Below are 16,650 nucleotides of genomic sequence, written 5' to 3' on the forward strand. Positions count from 1 at the left end.
ATTACTCGCGAGTTACGGCATGATTAATAGACAATCGACTGTTAATTATGAGTTCTTCTGGAATTTGGATGACAGAGCACTCAATTTAACCTGGGTTAAGTTTTACGATGTGAAAATCATGTATTACATATATGTAATACTTTCATTACATACATGTATTAATAAATGAATTGCATACATGATTAGGTAAATGGACAAAATGTGTAATACATGTATTACGTATGTGTAATACTGAGTATTACACATGTATTGTATTTGCTTATTTAGTAGAGGATTCATTTGTTTTTTTTTTTGCGATTTTGAAATATATGTTAACTTTGGGTCTTGATTCTTCTTATTTAATTGATTACTACAATACGGACTTTCAATTTTTGTGCTTAAAAGATCAACATAGGCTATATCATTTGTTTGATTGAGAATGCCCTCCAACTGTTTGATGAAAAGTCTAAAAGAAAATTAGTTGAAAATCACTGAAGCAAATAGAAGATTAATGATGTTCTTGAACAAAATTTGTTGTATGTTTGAACTTTGATTCTTGCTTATGCTTTTTGGCTTTTGTTAATTTGATTGGTATAGAAGTACCATGATAATGATCCACTCACATTTTTAATATGTCAAAGCCTAAAAGGAAGGAACGAGATCAGCATGCCAGCAAATATGGTAAAATCATAAATGTTCTTTATACATTTGATTACAAATTCGGGCCGAGCATGAAAAATTCAGGAAACCCATGTCCTAGCCTAATACCCGCCTCGAAACCAAAATATAAAGGAAATATGGCCTAACCATGAACCAAATGTCATATTACAGATTCGGGGTTCGGTCTTTTTTATTTGGGTTATCGGGTTTTACGGTCCAGCATTAGTTACATTTGTCCCTATTGTTAACTATTATGTATATATAACACATGTATTACTGATGTGTCATACCGAGTATTGCAAATGTGTAATGCCAAGTATTACATATATCTGTAATTCTGCTAATATTACATATACGTCGTAATAAAAAAATACAGATCTGCAGCTTGTTGACTATTCAAATATTGTACTATGCAGTTTTGTAGATTATTTATGATCATGTGGCCTATCGGTTTGAGCGTTATACGGGTAAGGTTTTGTTCCTGGGTATATGAAATTACATTACCGTCATCCCTTTTGGCAAATTGCTACACCACAGTGCAAACTCTACACCATCAAGTAACGAGCGTACACATAAATACGGCGTTCAGGCACGAAGATACGTGAGCAAGAAATAGATGTGGTTGATTGTTGATGAGGACTAGTTTTTTTTATTTAAATATATGTACACGAAAAATACATTGGGTTATGAATGCTTTGGTCATTATTGTTATTTTAATATATTTAGTTTTGAATACTGTGTATTAGTGATGGTTCCAAAATTATACTGTTTTATGCAGGAGTTTGCAACGGGTAAGACCTGAATCGGACCCGGACCATCTATAAATTGGTCGATCCGTGTTTTGAAACAGTTTCTATGGCACGAGCTGGCAGATTTCACAGGTCTACTATACACCACCAATCTGAAACCAATTGAGTTTTTTAAATTGTGTTTTTAATTAACGGGATTCGTGGAACCACTTTACACAAGAACCGGTTTTTTTTTTTACAAACTATGGGAAATTTAAAATGTGGCATAAATATGGTTTGTTGTGCATATTCATGAGAAAGTTATATGATGTATTTCAAATATTGTTAATTAGTTGTGAGAATTCATTGCTAAAGCTCCAAAAAAAGTATAACCGGTAAAAAATTTCCTTCTCCTTAAAATGGTTTGAGGGTTGACTCGCAGAAACAGGAAACACTTACTCAGAAGTTGGCAATGTTGATGAAAATGTGTCGAGTAACAAAGGGGCAGAAGGGGAAATAACATCTAAGAAAGAATTTTCTTCGTGTGCTACTAATCTAGTTTTCTCAGAAGTTGCGAATATTGATGACATCATCTCGAGTGGTGAACAAATGGAACAGGAAAATATATCAACCGGGAATGTTACCTCGGAGAATCATTGTTTAGAGGATTTAAAGCAGTCTAGTTATGTTAACAAAAATAATAAAAGACATATCAAGGTATGTAATATGTATGCTACTATGCTCATTATGTTCTTGATATTGACTAATGTTTTTGCTAATGTTAAATGATGTTGTGTTTATAGGATAAAATATCAGGGCACAAAAAAACTGATATTTCTTCGGTTAAATCGTCAAGTAGAAAAGCACCAATCCCTGAAATTCACCCTAAAAATCAAATCTTTAAGCACAATCCCAAGGTAATATAACTTTCTTTCTTTGAAACTTTATTATTATTATTATTATTATTATTATTATTATTATTATTATTATTCCGTTTCAAAGAGAGCCCATTTTGACCTGAATCTTGACCAGTTAGTTGACCAACCTACCCGTTTTGCCACACTTAATGATTATCAATGGATCATTTGTTTCGGTTCGCAGGTGTCATCGGTGAATGTGGTAAAGACAAACAACACTAAGGCACTTCCTAAATCAGAAAAGAAAAGGTGAAGTAATTCATTTCCAAATTCAAAAATATATTTTAAAAGAAGTCAGATTTTATCTTATAAAAATTTACTAAATTTAAAGGTCTAAGCCACTACTTGACTATTCGGTCAACGCCAACGAAACAGTTGTCTTGAAGAAAAGTACTCAGGCACTCCCAAGAACAGAAAACAAATGGTAAACTAGTTTATTTCAAAGTCCTATGATATGCTTAAAAGAAGTCGAATTTTATCGTTTAAAATTTTAATATAGTTTATTTTTTTACATTTTTCTATAGGTCCAAACCACTACTTGACCGAACGGTCAAGGCCAACAAAACAGTTGTCTTGAAGAAAAATACTCACCCACTCTCAATATCAGATAACAAAAGGTAAACTTATTTATTTCAAACTTCTAAAATATTCTTATAAAGAAGTTGAATTCTATTGTATAAAAAGTTATTATAATATTTTACAGGTCTAAACCGCTTGTTGACCGCTCGGTCAATGCCAACAAAACAGTTGTCTTGAAGAAAAATATTCAGCCACTCCCAAGATCAGAAATCAAATGGTAAACTAACTAATACATTTCAAATCCTAAAATAATCTTAATATGAAGTTGAATATTATTGTATAAAAAGTTACTATAACTTTTTACAGGTTGAAGAGGTATGTACCCGCCTCATAAACGAGCGAGGCGGGTCAACCCACAAGATATAGACAAGAGGCTTGAAATCAAGACATTACGAAGTCACAAAGCCAAAACCTATGCGCATGGCGCATATCACATATGCTCACGCATATCACATATGCTCATGCATCACATGCTCAGGCATCATATGCCCAGGCACCACACATGCTCAGGCATCATATGCCCAGGCACACATATGCTCACGCATCACATATGCTCACGCATCACATATGCTCACGCATATCACATATGCGCGTGGCGCATCAGCGCGCGGCGCATATCACATGCTCGTGCATATCACATCTGCGCATGAAACATCTGCGCGTGAGAATAAAGAGAAGACCTCGCGCATCCTCAGGATTGGCGCATATCACACATGCACATAATCAACCTCGTCCTTATCCAAATCAGGATTAGGGCAACCTTGATTGTGCACGTCAGACAACCTTCCAGAATGTATCTTTTTAAGAAATAATAATATGCTGATGTTGACAGCTGCCAATGAAAGGTGGACAACTCAGCAAAACCCATGTGCTACCACGTGATTATAACCAATGAAAAAGCACCAGGTGTCCAAAAGGACACGTGGTGCAAAGCAACTGGAAGAGGCCAACGAGGCCCTAATTGGGTCTGAGCCCAATCATGGGAAACCCTAGCACTATAAATATCACATCAACTCCACAAGGAGGGACATCCAATATCATCTGATAACATACAATAACAGAGTATTCAGCTATTAAGCAATACACTCCAAATTCCTTACTCTCACATATTATTATCTTCTCCTACAAACACTTATTCTCACACCGGAGGGTTACCCCAAAGAGGACCCCTCTGTCCCTTTCTGAGGGGTAAGTTTACGGTGCTGTTCATTTTGTAGGTGGAAGAACCCAGATCCAAGAGAAACCATCGGTGAAATAGCATAATCACACCCGAGGAAAGTAGATCGTCTACCAGCGAGTCGATCCACGTTTCTTCATTGGCGCCATCCACTGTTACAACGGCAACAAGATCTCATCAGATCTCTATAAAAAACCAATTTTCACCATGGTTTCTGGCGTTCGTAACGTTGATCAAGTTCTGGAGGATATTGAACGTGAGGATGTTAATGAGGGACAACAGTTTCTGAGGGCGCCGCGTGATTCTACGCGCGCCACCAGTAACCGTCCTTTCATCACAACTCCTCATGGCCAGACTGAAATTCTTCCAGACGATCTTACGTTACAAAATCTTGCCGGCGCGAAACAAAAAGGACCAATGGGTCCAGAAGATGAAACTAATGACCCCAAAAAATGGCTCATAAACGAGCAACGACGTCTAATGGACAAGTACAATGAGATGGTCAAACACAAAAAGACAGCCGACTTAACACAAAGGCTAGCGTTTGACAAGCAAAACGTCCATGGAACAAAAAGGGCGCGCGCGCCGGAAGATGGTCATTCCGTTCACACTGCACACACTGAGTTTAGTGATGAAGAAGTGCACAGCATGAGGAAGACGCGAGATACTCATGCAGGAGGCTCACAGCCCCGCGCGCACGTGAACATGGCGCCTGGAGCCAGAGCCGATCTGGATCTGCACGCGCCATACAGCCCACCAGTAAGAGGGCAAGTGGATGTAACCACACCATACAGGCCAGCCATCTTGGTAAAACATTCAAAGTTCACTGAGCGCATCGCGAAGGCCCCCATCCAGCATAAGACCAAGATGCCAAGTGGTTTGGGTAAATATGACGGCACAACAGATCCAGACGATTTCTTACAAGGATTTTACAACACTGGAAACCTAGAAAGCTGGACGATGCCAACATGGTGTCACATGTTTGCTTGATGCCTCACGGGCGCGGCGCGTGTCTGGTTTGAAAGCTTGCCTACTGGGAAAATCGATGGGTTCGAGGAACTATTGGAAAAGTTCCAAGCTCACTTCGTACAACAGCGCAGACACACGCGCGACCCAGATGACATCATGCACTGCGTGCGCAGGAATGATGAAACGATTGAAGACTACATCACTCGTTTCAATCAGGAGTCTCTGGCAATCGGAGGTATCACTGAGCAACTATTGCGCGTGGCCTTTATACAAGGCGCGCGCAGTGATCAACTCCGCCGAGCTCTTGTGAGCAGAGATGGCATGCCAACCACTTGGGCCAAACTAATGGAAGCATCGCGAGTCTTCGCGAGAAATGAAAAACAAATTGCCCAAGATAGGGCAAGAGAAAGAGCGCATCAAGCTGAGTCACCGCGCAAAAACGAAAAAAAGGGGCAAACAGAACTCTGTATGGTCCAGGTTGCAATCAACCAGTTTTTCTTCCACAGAAAAGCAGGCGCAACCAAGCTCACCCCAGCCCCAAAAAGACGTTCGTAATCGCGGGGAGGGTGACAAGAGGGAGGGCGGCAGAGATCCTAGCAGACCTCTGCCAAGAATATGGACTCCCCTCACTAAAACCCCTTCACAGGTGTTAAGCACTGAGAATGTCCAATTCAAAAGCCCCAAGCCACTACACTACAAGGGACCATCAGACAGTGGCAAGTACTGTGAATTTCACAAGTCCACAGGGCAAAACACTGATGCATGCCACCACTTGAAGGATGCAATTGAAAAGGACGTGAAATCAGGCAAGCTGGCTCACCTGGTGAAAAACTCAAGACCAGAAAATGAACAATCAGGAGCCTCAGCCAGCAAAAAGTACAAAAGAATCTGTGTAGCCGAGGGAGGAAGGCAAGGGCAAACATCAAGAAAGAGAAGCGCGCAAATCCAAGGAGATTGGTGCGAGCAACAAGTAATCTTCCCAAGAATCAGGGGAGGCCCTTCTATCAGCAGTCCTCTTGTCATCACTACACACATTGCTCATTACGAAGTGTCAAAAGTCCTGGTAGACACTGGCAGCGAATCGGACATCATGTATGAGCAATGTTTCAGAAAACTGGATCCGGCAGACCAAGCAAGGCTTGAAATTGTGAATGCACCAATCTCTGGTGTTTCAAATGAAATCATTCATCCCTTAGGTCAAATACAGTTTGAGCTAACTATGGGGGATGAGAAACACAAGCGAGCCGAAGTTGTCAACTTCTTGGTCTTGCCCACCACTTCTTGCCACAATATGATCTTGGGTAGGGAAACGATTGCCCAATTCAACGCCATACCGTCGCCAGCGCACGGCGCATTGGGGTTCCCAACACCAACAGGTGTAACTTTTGTATACAGAGATCATTTGTGTGCAGTGACAAGTACTCCGCGGGAAGGGAGAATGAAACTTCCAATGGCAGACAACGCGCCAGAGGAATGGATTCTCAACCCGAAATTCCCGGAGCAAAAAATCACAATTGGCGCTACGATATCAGACGACACGAGGTTGAGAATGAAAAGGTTGCTCACAGCATATATGTCGGTCTTCGCGTGGCAACACTCTGATATGACTGGGGTTCCGCGAGACCTGGCGCAACATTCTCTCAACACGTTCAAGTCTGTAGAGCCAATTGCTCAAAAGAAGAGAGTCATTGGGGATGAGAAGGCGAGGGCCATGAATGAGCAAGTTGAGGATCTATTGCGCGCAAACATCATCCGCCCGATACGATACCAGACATGGGTAGCCAATCCTGTGATGGTAAAGAAAAGTAACGGGTCGTGGAGGATGTGCATTGACTTCAAAGACCTCAACAAAGCATGCCCAAAAGATTGTTACCCCCTCCCAAACATCGACGCAAAGGTGGACTCCGTGGCGCCATTCAAACTCAAATGTTTCCTGGATGCCTACAAGGGCTATCATCAGATTCAAATGGCACCACAAGACGAGGACAAGACCGCATTTAGAACCGACAAGGGTGTTTTTTGCTACACAAAAATGCCCTTTGGCTTGAAGAATGCGGGCGCCACCTACCAAAGACTTATGGATGCTGTTTTCAACGAGCAAATTGGAAGAAACCTAGAAGTCTATGTGGATGATTTGGTGATCAAAAGTAGGGAGGAAAAGCAAATGCTCAAAGACATCGAAGAAACACTTGGGCGCCTAAAGGAAGTTAACATGAAGCTCAATCCGAGCAAATGCACTTTCGGCGTACTAGAGGGAAAATTTCTAGGTGTAATGGTCACCAAGGATGGTTTCAAGGTGAACCCTGAGAAGGTGGAGGCCATCCTTGACATGCCCTCGCCATCCACCATGAAAGAGGTCCAGAAGCTGAATGGTAGATTGGTTTCAATCAACAGGTTCCTAGCGAACCATGCAACCAAATCTACCCCATTTGTCAATACATTGAGAAACTGCTTAAAGAAAAGCCAGTTCAAATGGACTCCTGAGGCCGAGCAAGCTTTCAGTGAGATTAAAGAATGTTTGATAAATCTGCCCGCGCTCACAGCTCCACTTCCTGGTGAAACTTTGACATTGTATCTATCACCAGGAGAGCGCGCCATTGGCGCAGTATTATTGGTGGATCGCAAGGGAATCCAAACGCCAATATACTATGTGAGTCGGGTGCTGACAGATCCTGAGACGCGCTACTCCATCATGGAAAAGTTACTTTTGTCACTAACACACGCGTCGCGCAAGCTTCACAGATATTTCAATGGTCATCCCATTGAAGTTCTGACTGGTTACAACATCCAGCAAGTCTTGCGGCGCCCCGCGCTCTCGGGAAGGCTGACAAAATGGGCCCTGAAATTAGGTGAAAACACGATCGCCTATAAGCCACGTCCAGCAATAAAGGGGCAAGTTTTAGCTGATTTCATTGCAGAAATCCCCGAAGGAAGAGTTGAAGAGGCTCAGCGCGAGGTAGACCCTCCGCGAGCCAATGATGAAGAAAATGTTTGGAGATTGTTCACTGACGGAGCTTCAAACAACGAAGGGTCCGGCGCAGGTCTCAAACTGGTGGATCCAGAGAATCATGAATATACTTATGCCATCAGGTTGGACTTCAAGAGCACCAACAATGAGGCTGAGTATGAAGCCCTGCTGGCTGGGCTGCGCATCGCGCACAAATTCGGAGTTAAAAAGCTAGAGGCCCATGTTGATTCATACTTGGTAGCAGCACAGGTCAATGGCCTTTATGATGCCAAGGAGAACACCATGCCTCTATATCTAGAGCAGGCGAAAAAGCTCATCGAGCAATTTGACTGCTTCAGAATCATTCATATTCCGCGCAGTGAAAACAAATCTGCAGACGCGCTCAGTAAGATGGCATCAACCAGTTTTGATCACTTTGGCAAAGATGTCAGGGTAGAAGTACTGAGCAACCCGTCGGTGGTAGCGAAGTCTGTCCTTGTAACTCATACAACCCCTTCATCATGGATAACTCCAATAATGGAATTCTTGAAGGAGGGAAATGTACCAGATGATCGCGCACAGGCGAGGAAGATAAGACACAAGTCGCAGAACTATGAACTCATTGATGGCACATTATATCGACGCTCTTATCTTGGGCCGCTCATGAAATGCCTAGATGCTGAGGAAGCAAGTTATGTGATCAGAGAGATACACGAAGGAATCTGTGGAATACATGCTGGCCCGCGCATGGTGGTTGCCAAGGCAATGAGCGCAGGTAACTATTGGCCAGGCATGTACTTGGACGCTCTAAAAGAGATCCAAAAATGCAAAGCATGTCAGAGCTATGCGCCAAACACCATGCGGCCAAAGAACAACTTGATTCCAGTGACCTCTGCATGGCCTTTCCACAAATGGGCAATCGACATTGTGGGTCCCCTTCCGCAAGCGCAAGGGCGGGTAAAATTTTTGGTAGTGGCAGTAGACTATTTCACAAAATGGGTTGAAGCCAAGCCACTAGCAAAAATCACAGCCGAAGCGATGAAGCAGTTTATATGGAGCCACATCATATGCCGTTTTGGCTTGCCCATGGAAATTGTGAGCGATAATGGCAAGCAATTCACTGACAAGAAGATATCCAGATGGCTCAAGGAATTGCGCATCAACCAAATTTTAACTTCAGTTTATCACCCTCAGGGGAATGGCCAAGTGGAACGCGCTAACCAAAGCTTGCTGAATGGGCTGAAGAGAAGGTTAGAGGGAGAATCCCATTCTTGGGTCGAAGAGCTACCTAATGTCCTGTGGGCACACAGGACATTAAGCAAAACTAGCAATGGCGAATCCCTGTTCAGCCTAACATATGGAACAGAGGCAATGATCCCAGCAGAAATTGGATGCCCATCCCATAGAGTGCTCATGATGAGCAAGATTGATAACGAGCGCGAAAGAAGGTTGGATCTCAACTTACTTGAAGGGCGCAGAGAGGCGGCTATCATCAGTGAAGCCAAATACAAGAAAAAACTGGAAAAATATTACAACCAGCGCGTGAAAGAGTGCCACTTCAAGAAAAATGATTTTGTCCTTCGAAACAATGAAGCTAGCCGCGCGATACCCCCGGGAAAAATGTCCCCCAATTGGGAGGGACCTTATCAAGTCTTGGAAGAATTGGGAAAAGGCGCATACGCCTTAAAAGATTTGAATGGAAAGAAGATCCCGCGCGCATGGAACGCGGCACAGCTTAGAAAATGTTTCATGTAAAAAATGTCAACTTTGTAATCAAGGCTTTTTAAGCCATTATGAATAATGATACGCGCTATCTTCACTTATCGTGGATTCTATTACCCTTTGCATACATGTTTCACACTTCCCTTTATTAATTTTGAGCAATATGACAACATTATATTGACATCAAAACAAAATAAAACGAAGTAAAACATACATGCGCAAACGCGTTAACGAGTCTTAACTCTAAAACGTCAGGGCCTTAGCCCAAAATTATGAGCCTTAGCTCAGGGCCTTAGCCCAATAATGTGAGCCTTAGCTCAAATAACTCACAACATCCATCCTACATGCTGCGCAGCCTGACCATAAAATACCTAAACACAACTAAGGCAAAGCAAATGCCAAAACATAGTTGTTAAGGTCTCAGGTCGAGGTCGCGCATAAAATTGTAATGGATATCTGAGTAACACATTGACACGTAAAGGCTAAAAAAACTCATAATTCCATAATGCGCGATAACGTCGCGCAAAAGAGGAATAATGGAAATGCCAAGACACGTGTCAACATAATCAAGATATGGCAAAATCACTTACAATATGACAAGGATTAAATATAATAATTTCCTTACAACCTTGTTCTTATTTCAACGTGCAAGCATATCTTAAATTCAACAAGCAAGCATTCAATATAAAGAGATGAATGGGAAATACGCAAGATGCGAAGAAGGGAAAAACAACATTTCATTCCAAAGCGTTGAAATTTACAAGTTTACAAGATGAGATACAAACTACAAATAAAAATAAAAAACATGAAGGGCTTCTCAAGTCTCCACGTTGACATCAGCCTCTTCATCATCCTCATCACCGCCCTCAGCATCTGGCGCAGCCTGCTCCTCGTCATCTCCAAACTGACCATAGTCAAGTTGTTCATCTTGAATGGAGTCTTCTATCACAGTAGTGTCAGGAGCGGATCCTTTGGCCACGCCAGAGCCGCTTGCAGGAGCAGTATTCCCCGCGCCATCATCGCCGCCACCAGCCCCTTCGCACTCGTCAAGTAATTTCTTTAGCGCGCCGAGGTCGGGCTGGTCAGCAAGCGCGGATATCTGCAAATCATAAGCAAAAATATGAGTACAAAAATACTTGGAAAATAAATCAAAGTAATCTCATTAAAGTTAAAGTACCTGCCCAAGGATGGGAATGGGAGTATTCAAATACCCCCCATCGCGGCCATGTCCGCGCAGGCAACGTCGCTCTGATAAGGGTATTCGGATGGGTTCTTCTTCAGCATCCCATATTCATAGCCATCCTTAAACCCTTCAGCTCGACCCACCAAGCGCGCGGCAGCGTTGCAATCCATCACAAGGGCCTGGAACTCGTCTGAGTATTTCATCGCATAAGCGCAACGAGTCATGCCCTGTGAGACTAGCCATTGGCGATCCTGCGCGAGAGAAGAAACAGTCGTCTCGAGGGCAGGAATCTGAGAGTTTAACAACTCAACAGTTTCCTTAGTCTGTTTTAGCTCCTCTTTGTCGGACGCTGCTGCCGCCAAGGCTTCTTCCTTTTCCGCCCGCGCAGAATCAAGTGCTTCCTGGCTAGACGCTGCCATCGCCAAGGCTTCATCCTTCTCGGCCTGCGCGGCCGCCAGCTCCTTCTTCAGGCGCGCAACCTCGCTCTCCAGTGATGATTTTTCAGTTATAGACTGGACAAGAGCTTGGTCACGCGCCGCCGCCTCCAGCTCCAAGTCGCGCGCTCTGCGCGCGTACTTGGCCGCGTCCGCCTCCGCCGCCTGTAGCTTCTCCCTCGCAGCCTGAAGCTCATGCCCGCGCTTCACGAAGGCGCTGTTCGCACTTGCTCTGTTCTCACTGAGCTCTGCTTGGAGCTTCTCAGCTCTCTCTTGAGCATCAGAAAGATGCCAAGCAGACACCTTAGCCTCTTGCTTAGCTTCCGCAAGAGCATCACGTACCTTTACGTAATCATAGCGAAGCTCTTGGGAGGCAGCAAAGAAGGCCGACCCAGCAAACAGATGATCGTTTAGCAAGTCATCGCGAGCACGGTCCTCCTGGAACCTCCTTTCAGCTGGAGGCACAGCATGAGCCCAGAATTCCGCACACACACCCATGGACTGAAATGTGTTGTCTTCAGTAATATTCCATCTCGGGCGGTAAATGTGATCGGCTTCCTGCAAAAACAAAGTAATTACCTAAGTCATCAAACATTAAGATGGAAGTCCGCGCAGGGGAGCAAAAAAGAACCTATACCTGCGGGGATGAAGCAGAAAAGTCAGCGCCAGCCCCACGAGAAGGCTCCGCCGCGAAGCCTCGTGGCGCTGCAGGACTGGCGCGACCGCGGTCGGAGTCTTCAACTTCGAACTCCTCATCCTCCTCGGAAACAGGCCTTTTCTCCTGCGACCTAGAGCCAAAATCGGTCTCGCGCGGAGGACTGTGCGCAGGAGGAGGTGAAGGAGGTCTCGACGCCGCCAGGTCGGCGCGCAAAACGGCCTCCTGCTCCTTAGTAATCCCAATGAGGGGAGATTCAGCACTAGCAGGAGCAGGAGCAGAATCAGCGGCGCTGGCACCGGCGCCAGGAGTGCCGCCAGCAGCTTGAACGCCAGCAATGACTCCTATGAAAAAATCAACAAAAAGAAATGTTCATGACTTGATCTAAAAGAAATAAGTCAGAAAATAAAAGCGCAACACATACCTTGGCGCAACTCCGTTCGCGAGGCAAACATCGCCATGAAGTCCATTCTACCCTTTTTTGAGGGTAAAACGGGGGACTTCGAAGGGACCTCCGGCACAGCCTCGGCATCTTGTGGCGGTTGAGGTTGATCCACCAAGGTCGCCGGCTCTACACACATTTGAGTGAGCAAAGATTCGTTAGTAATTCTATCAGAATCGCGCTCATTGAATCATAAAAGATAGGCAAAGGATAAGCAAAGTATACCTGTCGAAGGCGCAGAACCGCTTCCCTTTTCCGCCGCGCGAAGGGAGGAGGTAGCGCCACCATACCTCAAGTGGACAGGAGGTCTGCCCACTTTTTGAGGCAGGGAAGACAAGGGAAACTTGGAGGGAAACTCCTGGGTTTTCTCAAACCCCCCCGCCTGAGTAGGAGGATTCTGAACAACAGGGGCAACATCTTTCTTCTGTCTCTTACTGGCCCCTGCGCCAGTTTTCCCCTTAGCTTTACGCTTTAGTTGGGGCGCCTCCTCCTCCTCCTCTTCCGCGAGCTCCAGCTCGTAGTTTTCGAGCGCGTCTACAATACACGCAACAGAAGTGTTAGCAAAATTTGGTATTATAAAGGAAAATGCATAACTACAAAGGCTTACCAAGCGCATCGCTGTCAAAGACAAATCCCAGATCAACAGGGATGAACATGTCATCAAAGCGATCGGGGAAGCCAACCTCTCCAGCGCCCAGCGCGACGGAGCCACCCTCCATATGCTCATCATAGGCGGCGTGGACATACTCCTTGCTGACTGCACAAAACAAATCAAATGATATCAGCAAAAAGATAAGTATTCGCGCAGAAGTAATGCAATGAGATTAACTTACACAAGCCGTCAACTTGGATAACGGGCTCAGTCGCGCTGTCCGCCCACCGCCTGCTCATACCAACCCCCACCAGCGCCTCCTCACAAATGTTCTTGGCGGGGGATGGTTCAGCGGTCAACTTATTTACCCAGGCGCCAGTTGGGTTCTTGAGGACACCCACATCCGCAGGCGCAGAAGAGATCGCGCGCATGGTCATACGGATGGGGATCGCACCAGCCCTTATATAGAAAAATCTCTCAGACCAGTCATGAAGGCTCTTGAATGAAATAGTGCAGCACTTCACCTTCTGACTGCGAGGAATGAAGGAGAACCAAGAATCTTGGATCTTGGGCTTATAAAAAAATTGAAAGCGACGAGGGGTGGGCTCCTCGCGCTGGGATTTGCACATGAACTCAAAGTGAGTCATGCGCACAAGTCCAAACGGATGGACTTGGGATATATGAATCCCATAAAACTTAAGCACCGCACCCACAAACCTTGTCATCGGGAGACGAAGGTTGCAGTGGGTGAAAAAATGGCAATACAGGGATATATAGCCGGTGGGCGGGTCCGCCGCAGTTTGCCCGGCCGCCGGCAACATGCAGCCATACTCAGGGAGAAAACCCTGAGTATCGATAAGGCTGTCAAGATCGGCCTGCCTCAGTTTGCAGGGGATCTCATCCCACTTCTTCGCTGTTTTGGTCCTCCCTACCTCCTCCGAGGAGGCCTCAACAGTCTTCTTCCCCTTGCCGGTCTTCTTCAAAGTTGACATTACTAGCGATTTAACACGGCGAATGTTGGGGGAGATTGTGTTGTCTGAACTATCAGACATACAACTGTAAAAACGAACGGAGGAAGCCTCTAAAAGAACAGAGATCTGGAAGCAGAAGACGGTAATCGGAAAAGAATGAAAGACAGGAAAGCTTTGAATAAACAAGGAAGATGAAGAATAAAAACTCTTAAGGGGCTGGCTTATATAGGCCCAGGAGAGAGAAAAAGTGGTACTGATCGGACTCCACGCGCCACCACTCGCAGGTGTAAGCTAACGCGAGCGCGACACGTGTCCCATGCACTGTGTGAGGGGACACGAAAAGAAACGATACAGCTGCCACCAGAGTTCACGCGCCACCACTCGCAGGTACGGACCAACGCGAGCGCGACACGTGTTCCTGACACTATGTGAGGGGACATGAAAGGCAACTGTAGCACCTCGAGCACACGAAAGGTCTGACACGTCTCCATCACGTACATTGACGATTCGTTTTCAACCAAAAGGATAGACTTTCGCGCAATGATGAGTAATAAGAAGAAAAAGACAAAACCCTATTAAAAGAGCAAACTATTAAAGTCTAATATCTATCTTACCTCGCTTGCGCGAGACAAGACACACATTAGACTGGGGGGGCTTGAAGAGGTATGTACCCGCCTCATAAACGAGCGAGGCGGGTCAACCCACAAGATATAGACAAGAGGCTTGAAATCAAGACATTACGAAGTCACAAAGCCAAAACCTATGCGCATGGCGCATATCACATATGCTCACGCATATCACATATGCTCATGCATCACATGCTCAGGCATCATATGCCCAGGCACCACACATGCTCAGGCACCACACATGCCCAGGCACACATATGCTCACGCATCACATATGCTCACGCATCACATATGCTCACGCATATCACATATGCGCGTGGCGCATCAGCGCGCGGCTCATATCACATGCTCGTGCATATCACATCTGCGCATGAAACATCTGCGCGTGAGAATAAAGAGAAGACCTCGCGCATCCTTAGGATTGGCGCATATCACACATGCACATAATCAACCTCGTCCTTATCCAAATCAGGATTAGGGCAACCTTGATTGTGCACGTCAGACAACCTTCCAGAAGGTATCTTTTTAAGGAATAATAATATGCTGATGTTGACAGCTGCCAATGAAAGGTGGACAACTCAGCAAAACCCATGTGCTACCACGTGATTATAACCAATGAAAAAGCACCAGGTGTCCAAAAGGACACGTGGCGCAAAGCAACTGGAAGAGGCCAACGAGGCCCTAATTGGGTCTGAGCCCAATCATGGGAAACCCTAGCACTATAAATATCACATCAACTCCACAAGGAGGGACATCCAATATCATCTGATAACATACAATAACAGAGTATTCAGCTATTAAGCAATACACTCCAAATTCGTTACTCTCACATATTATTATCTTCTCCTACAAACACTTATTCTCACACCGGAGGGTTACCCCAAAGAGGACCCCTCTGTCCCTTTCTGAGGGGTAAGTTTACGGTGCTGTTCATTTTGTAGGTGGAAGAACCCAGATCCAAGAGAAACCATCGGTGAAATAGCATAATCACACCCGAGGAAAGTAGATCGTCTACCAGCGAGTCGATCCACGTTTCTTCACAGGTCAAAACCACTACTTGACCGTTTGGTCAATGGCAACAAAAAGGTTGTCTTGAAGTCTCATTCCACAAAGTAAGAACCTTCATCAATGTTACATATTTTTTAGATGCTTTGTACTTTAATATTCCTTAATAATAATAACAAGAAATATGTTAAACCAGTCACACAGAAGCAGCAGCATTAACCGCGTCTACAAAGAAACCAAGATCCGTTACCGTGCCATCATCATTTACGTTTAAAAGTGATGAAAGAGCAGCAAAAAGGAAACAGGTTAGTAGTCTGAAAATCATATAATTACTAAACCAAAACTAATATTTCTGTGTTCTTGATTTTTTATTTATTTATATATTATATTATTTTTTTGATATAGTTCTCTCAGAAGCTAGAAGAAAAATCAAAACTGAAGGTATTTTAACCATATACAGTCTCTCATTATTGGTAAAATGACTAAAATAACCTTCAGTTATGACTAAAATAACCTTCAGAAATCACATTGATTGATGTCATAGAAATAGTGTTTTTTGCAAGTGTTGAGATTTGTCGAGCATTCGACACCCGAAATTGGTTATATTTCTTGTAATGCAATAAGATGATGCATACTTGCTTAATGTTTTAAGATATGTAGGCTTTTAGATAAATATGTTGGAAAATTTGTTACGTGTGCGTTAGTAGGTTGTTATGACACAACAAATGCACACTAATAGACATTGATGAATGAGATATCGATGTGTGGTTATGTGTATTTGAAAGAAAATACTATAGTGGTGCATCCCACATCGGTGGGATGGAAAACTTGTGCCTTGTGTTTTCCTCTATAAATAGAGAGTAAACTAAGTTGCAATACACACCAAACCTTACACACAACACAAGCATTGTTGCAAGGTTTTTCCAACTTCTACTTCTTCTACATTTCTGGTTTCTTTTATTCGAACCTTTTTCAGGTTTACGGTTAACTCCGGCAGTACTACTGCTCCGGCTGTTGTACCCTGGGAAACAACGAGTTCTCTTGGGAGACTCGAACTATTGTTT

General features: G+C 44.2%; 1 protein-coding gene across 1 annotated transcript; it reads left to right on the forward strand.

The window, feature by feature from the left end:
• Window positions 1-576: 576 nt before the first annotated feature.
• On the forward strand, window positions 577-16,036 carry LOC143611430 (uncharacterized; the record flags this gene model as incomplete). Its single annotated transcript, XM_077085630.1, has 8 exons — window positions 577-660; window positions 1,418-1,430; window positions 1,810-2,084; window positions 2,171-2,284; window positions 2,469-2,533; window positions 15,625-15,693; window positions 15,783-15,891; window positions 15,992-16,036. Coding segments are annotated over 8 exons (774 nt in total), but the record flags the coding sequence as incomplete, so codon positions are not given.
• Between the last annotated feature and the right edge of the window lie 614 nt (window positions 16,037-16,650).

Source organism: Bidens hawaiensis, unplaced genomic scaffold, assembly GCF_021521415.1.
Source record: "Bidens hawaiensis isolate Kalapana, Puna unplaced genomic scaffold, B.hawaiensis_p1.1 tig00031115_1, whole genome shotgun sequence".
Taxonomy (NCBI): domain Eukaryota; kingdom Viridiplantae; phylum Streptophyta; class Magnoliopsida; order Asterales; family Asteraceae; genus Bidens; species Bidens hawaiensis.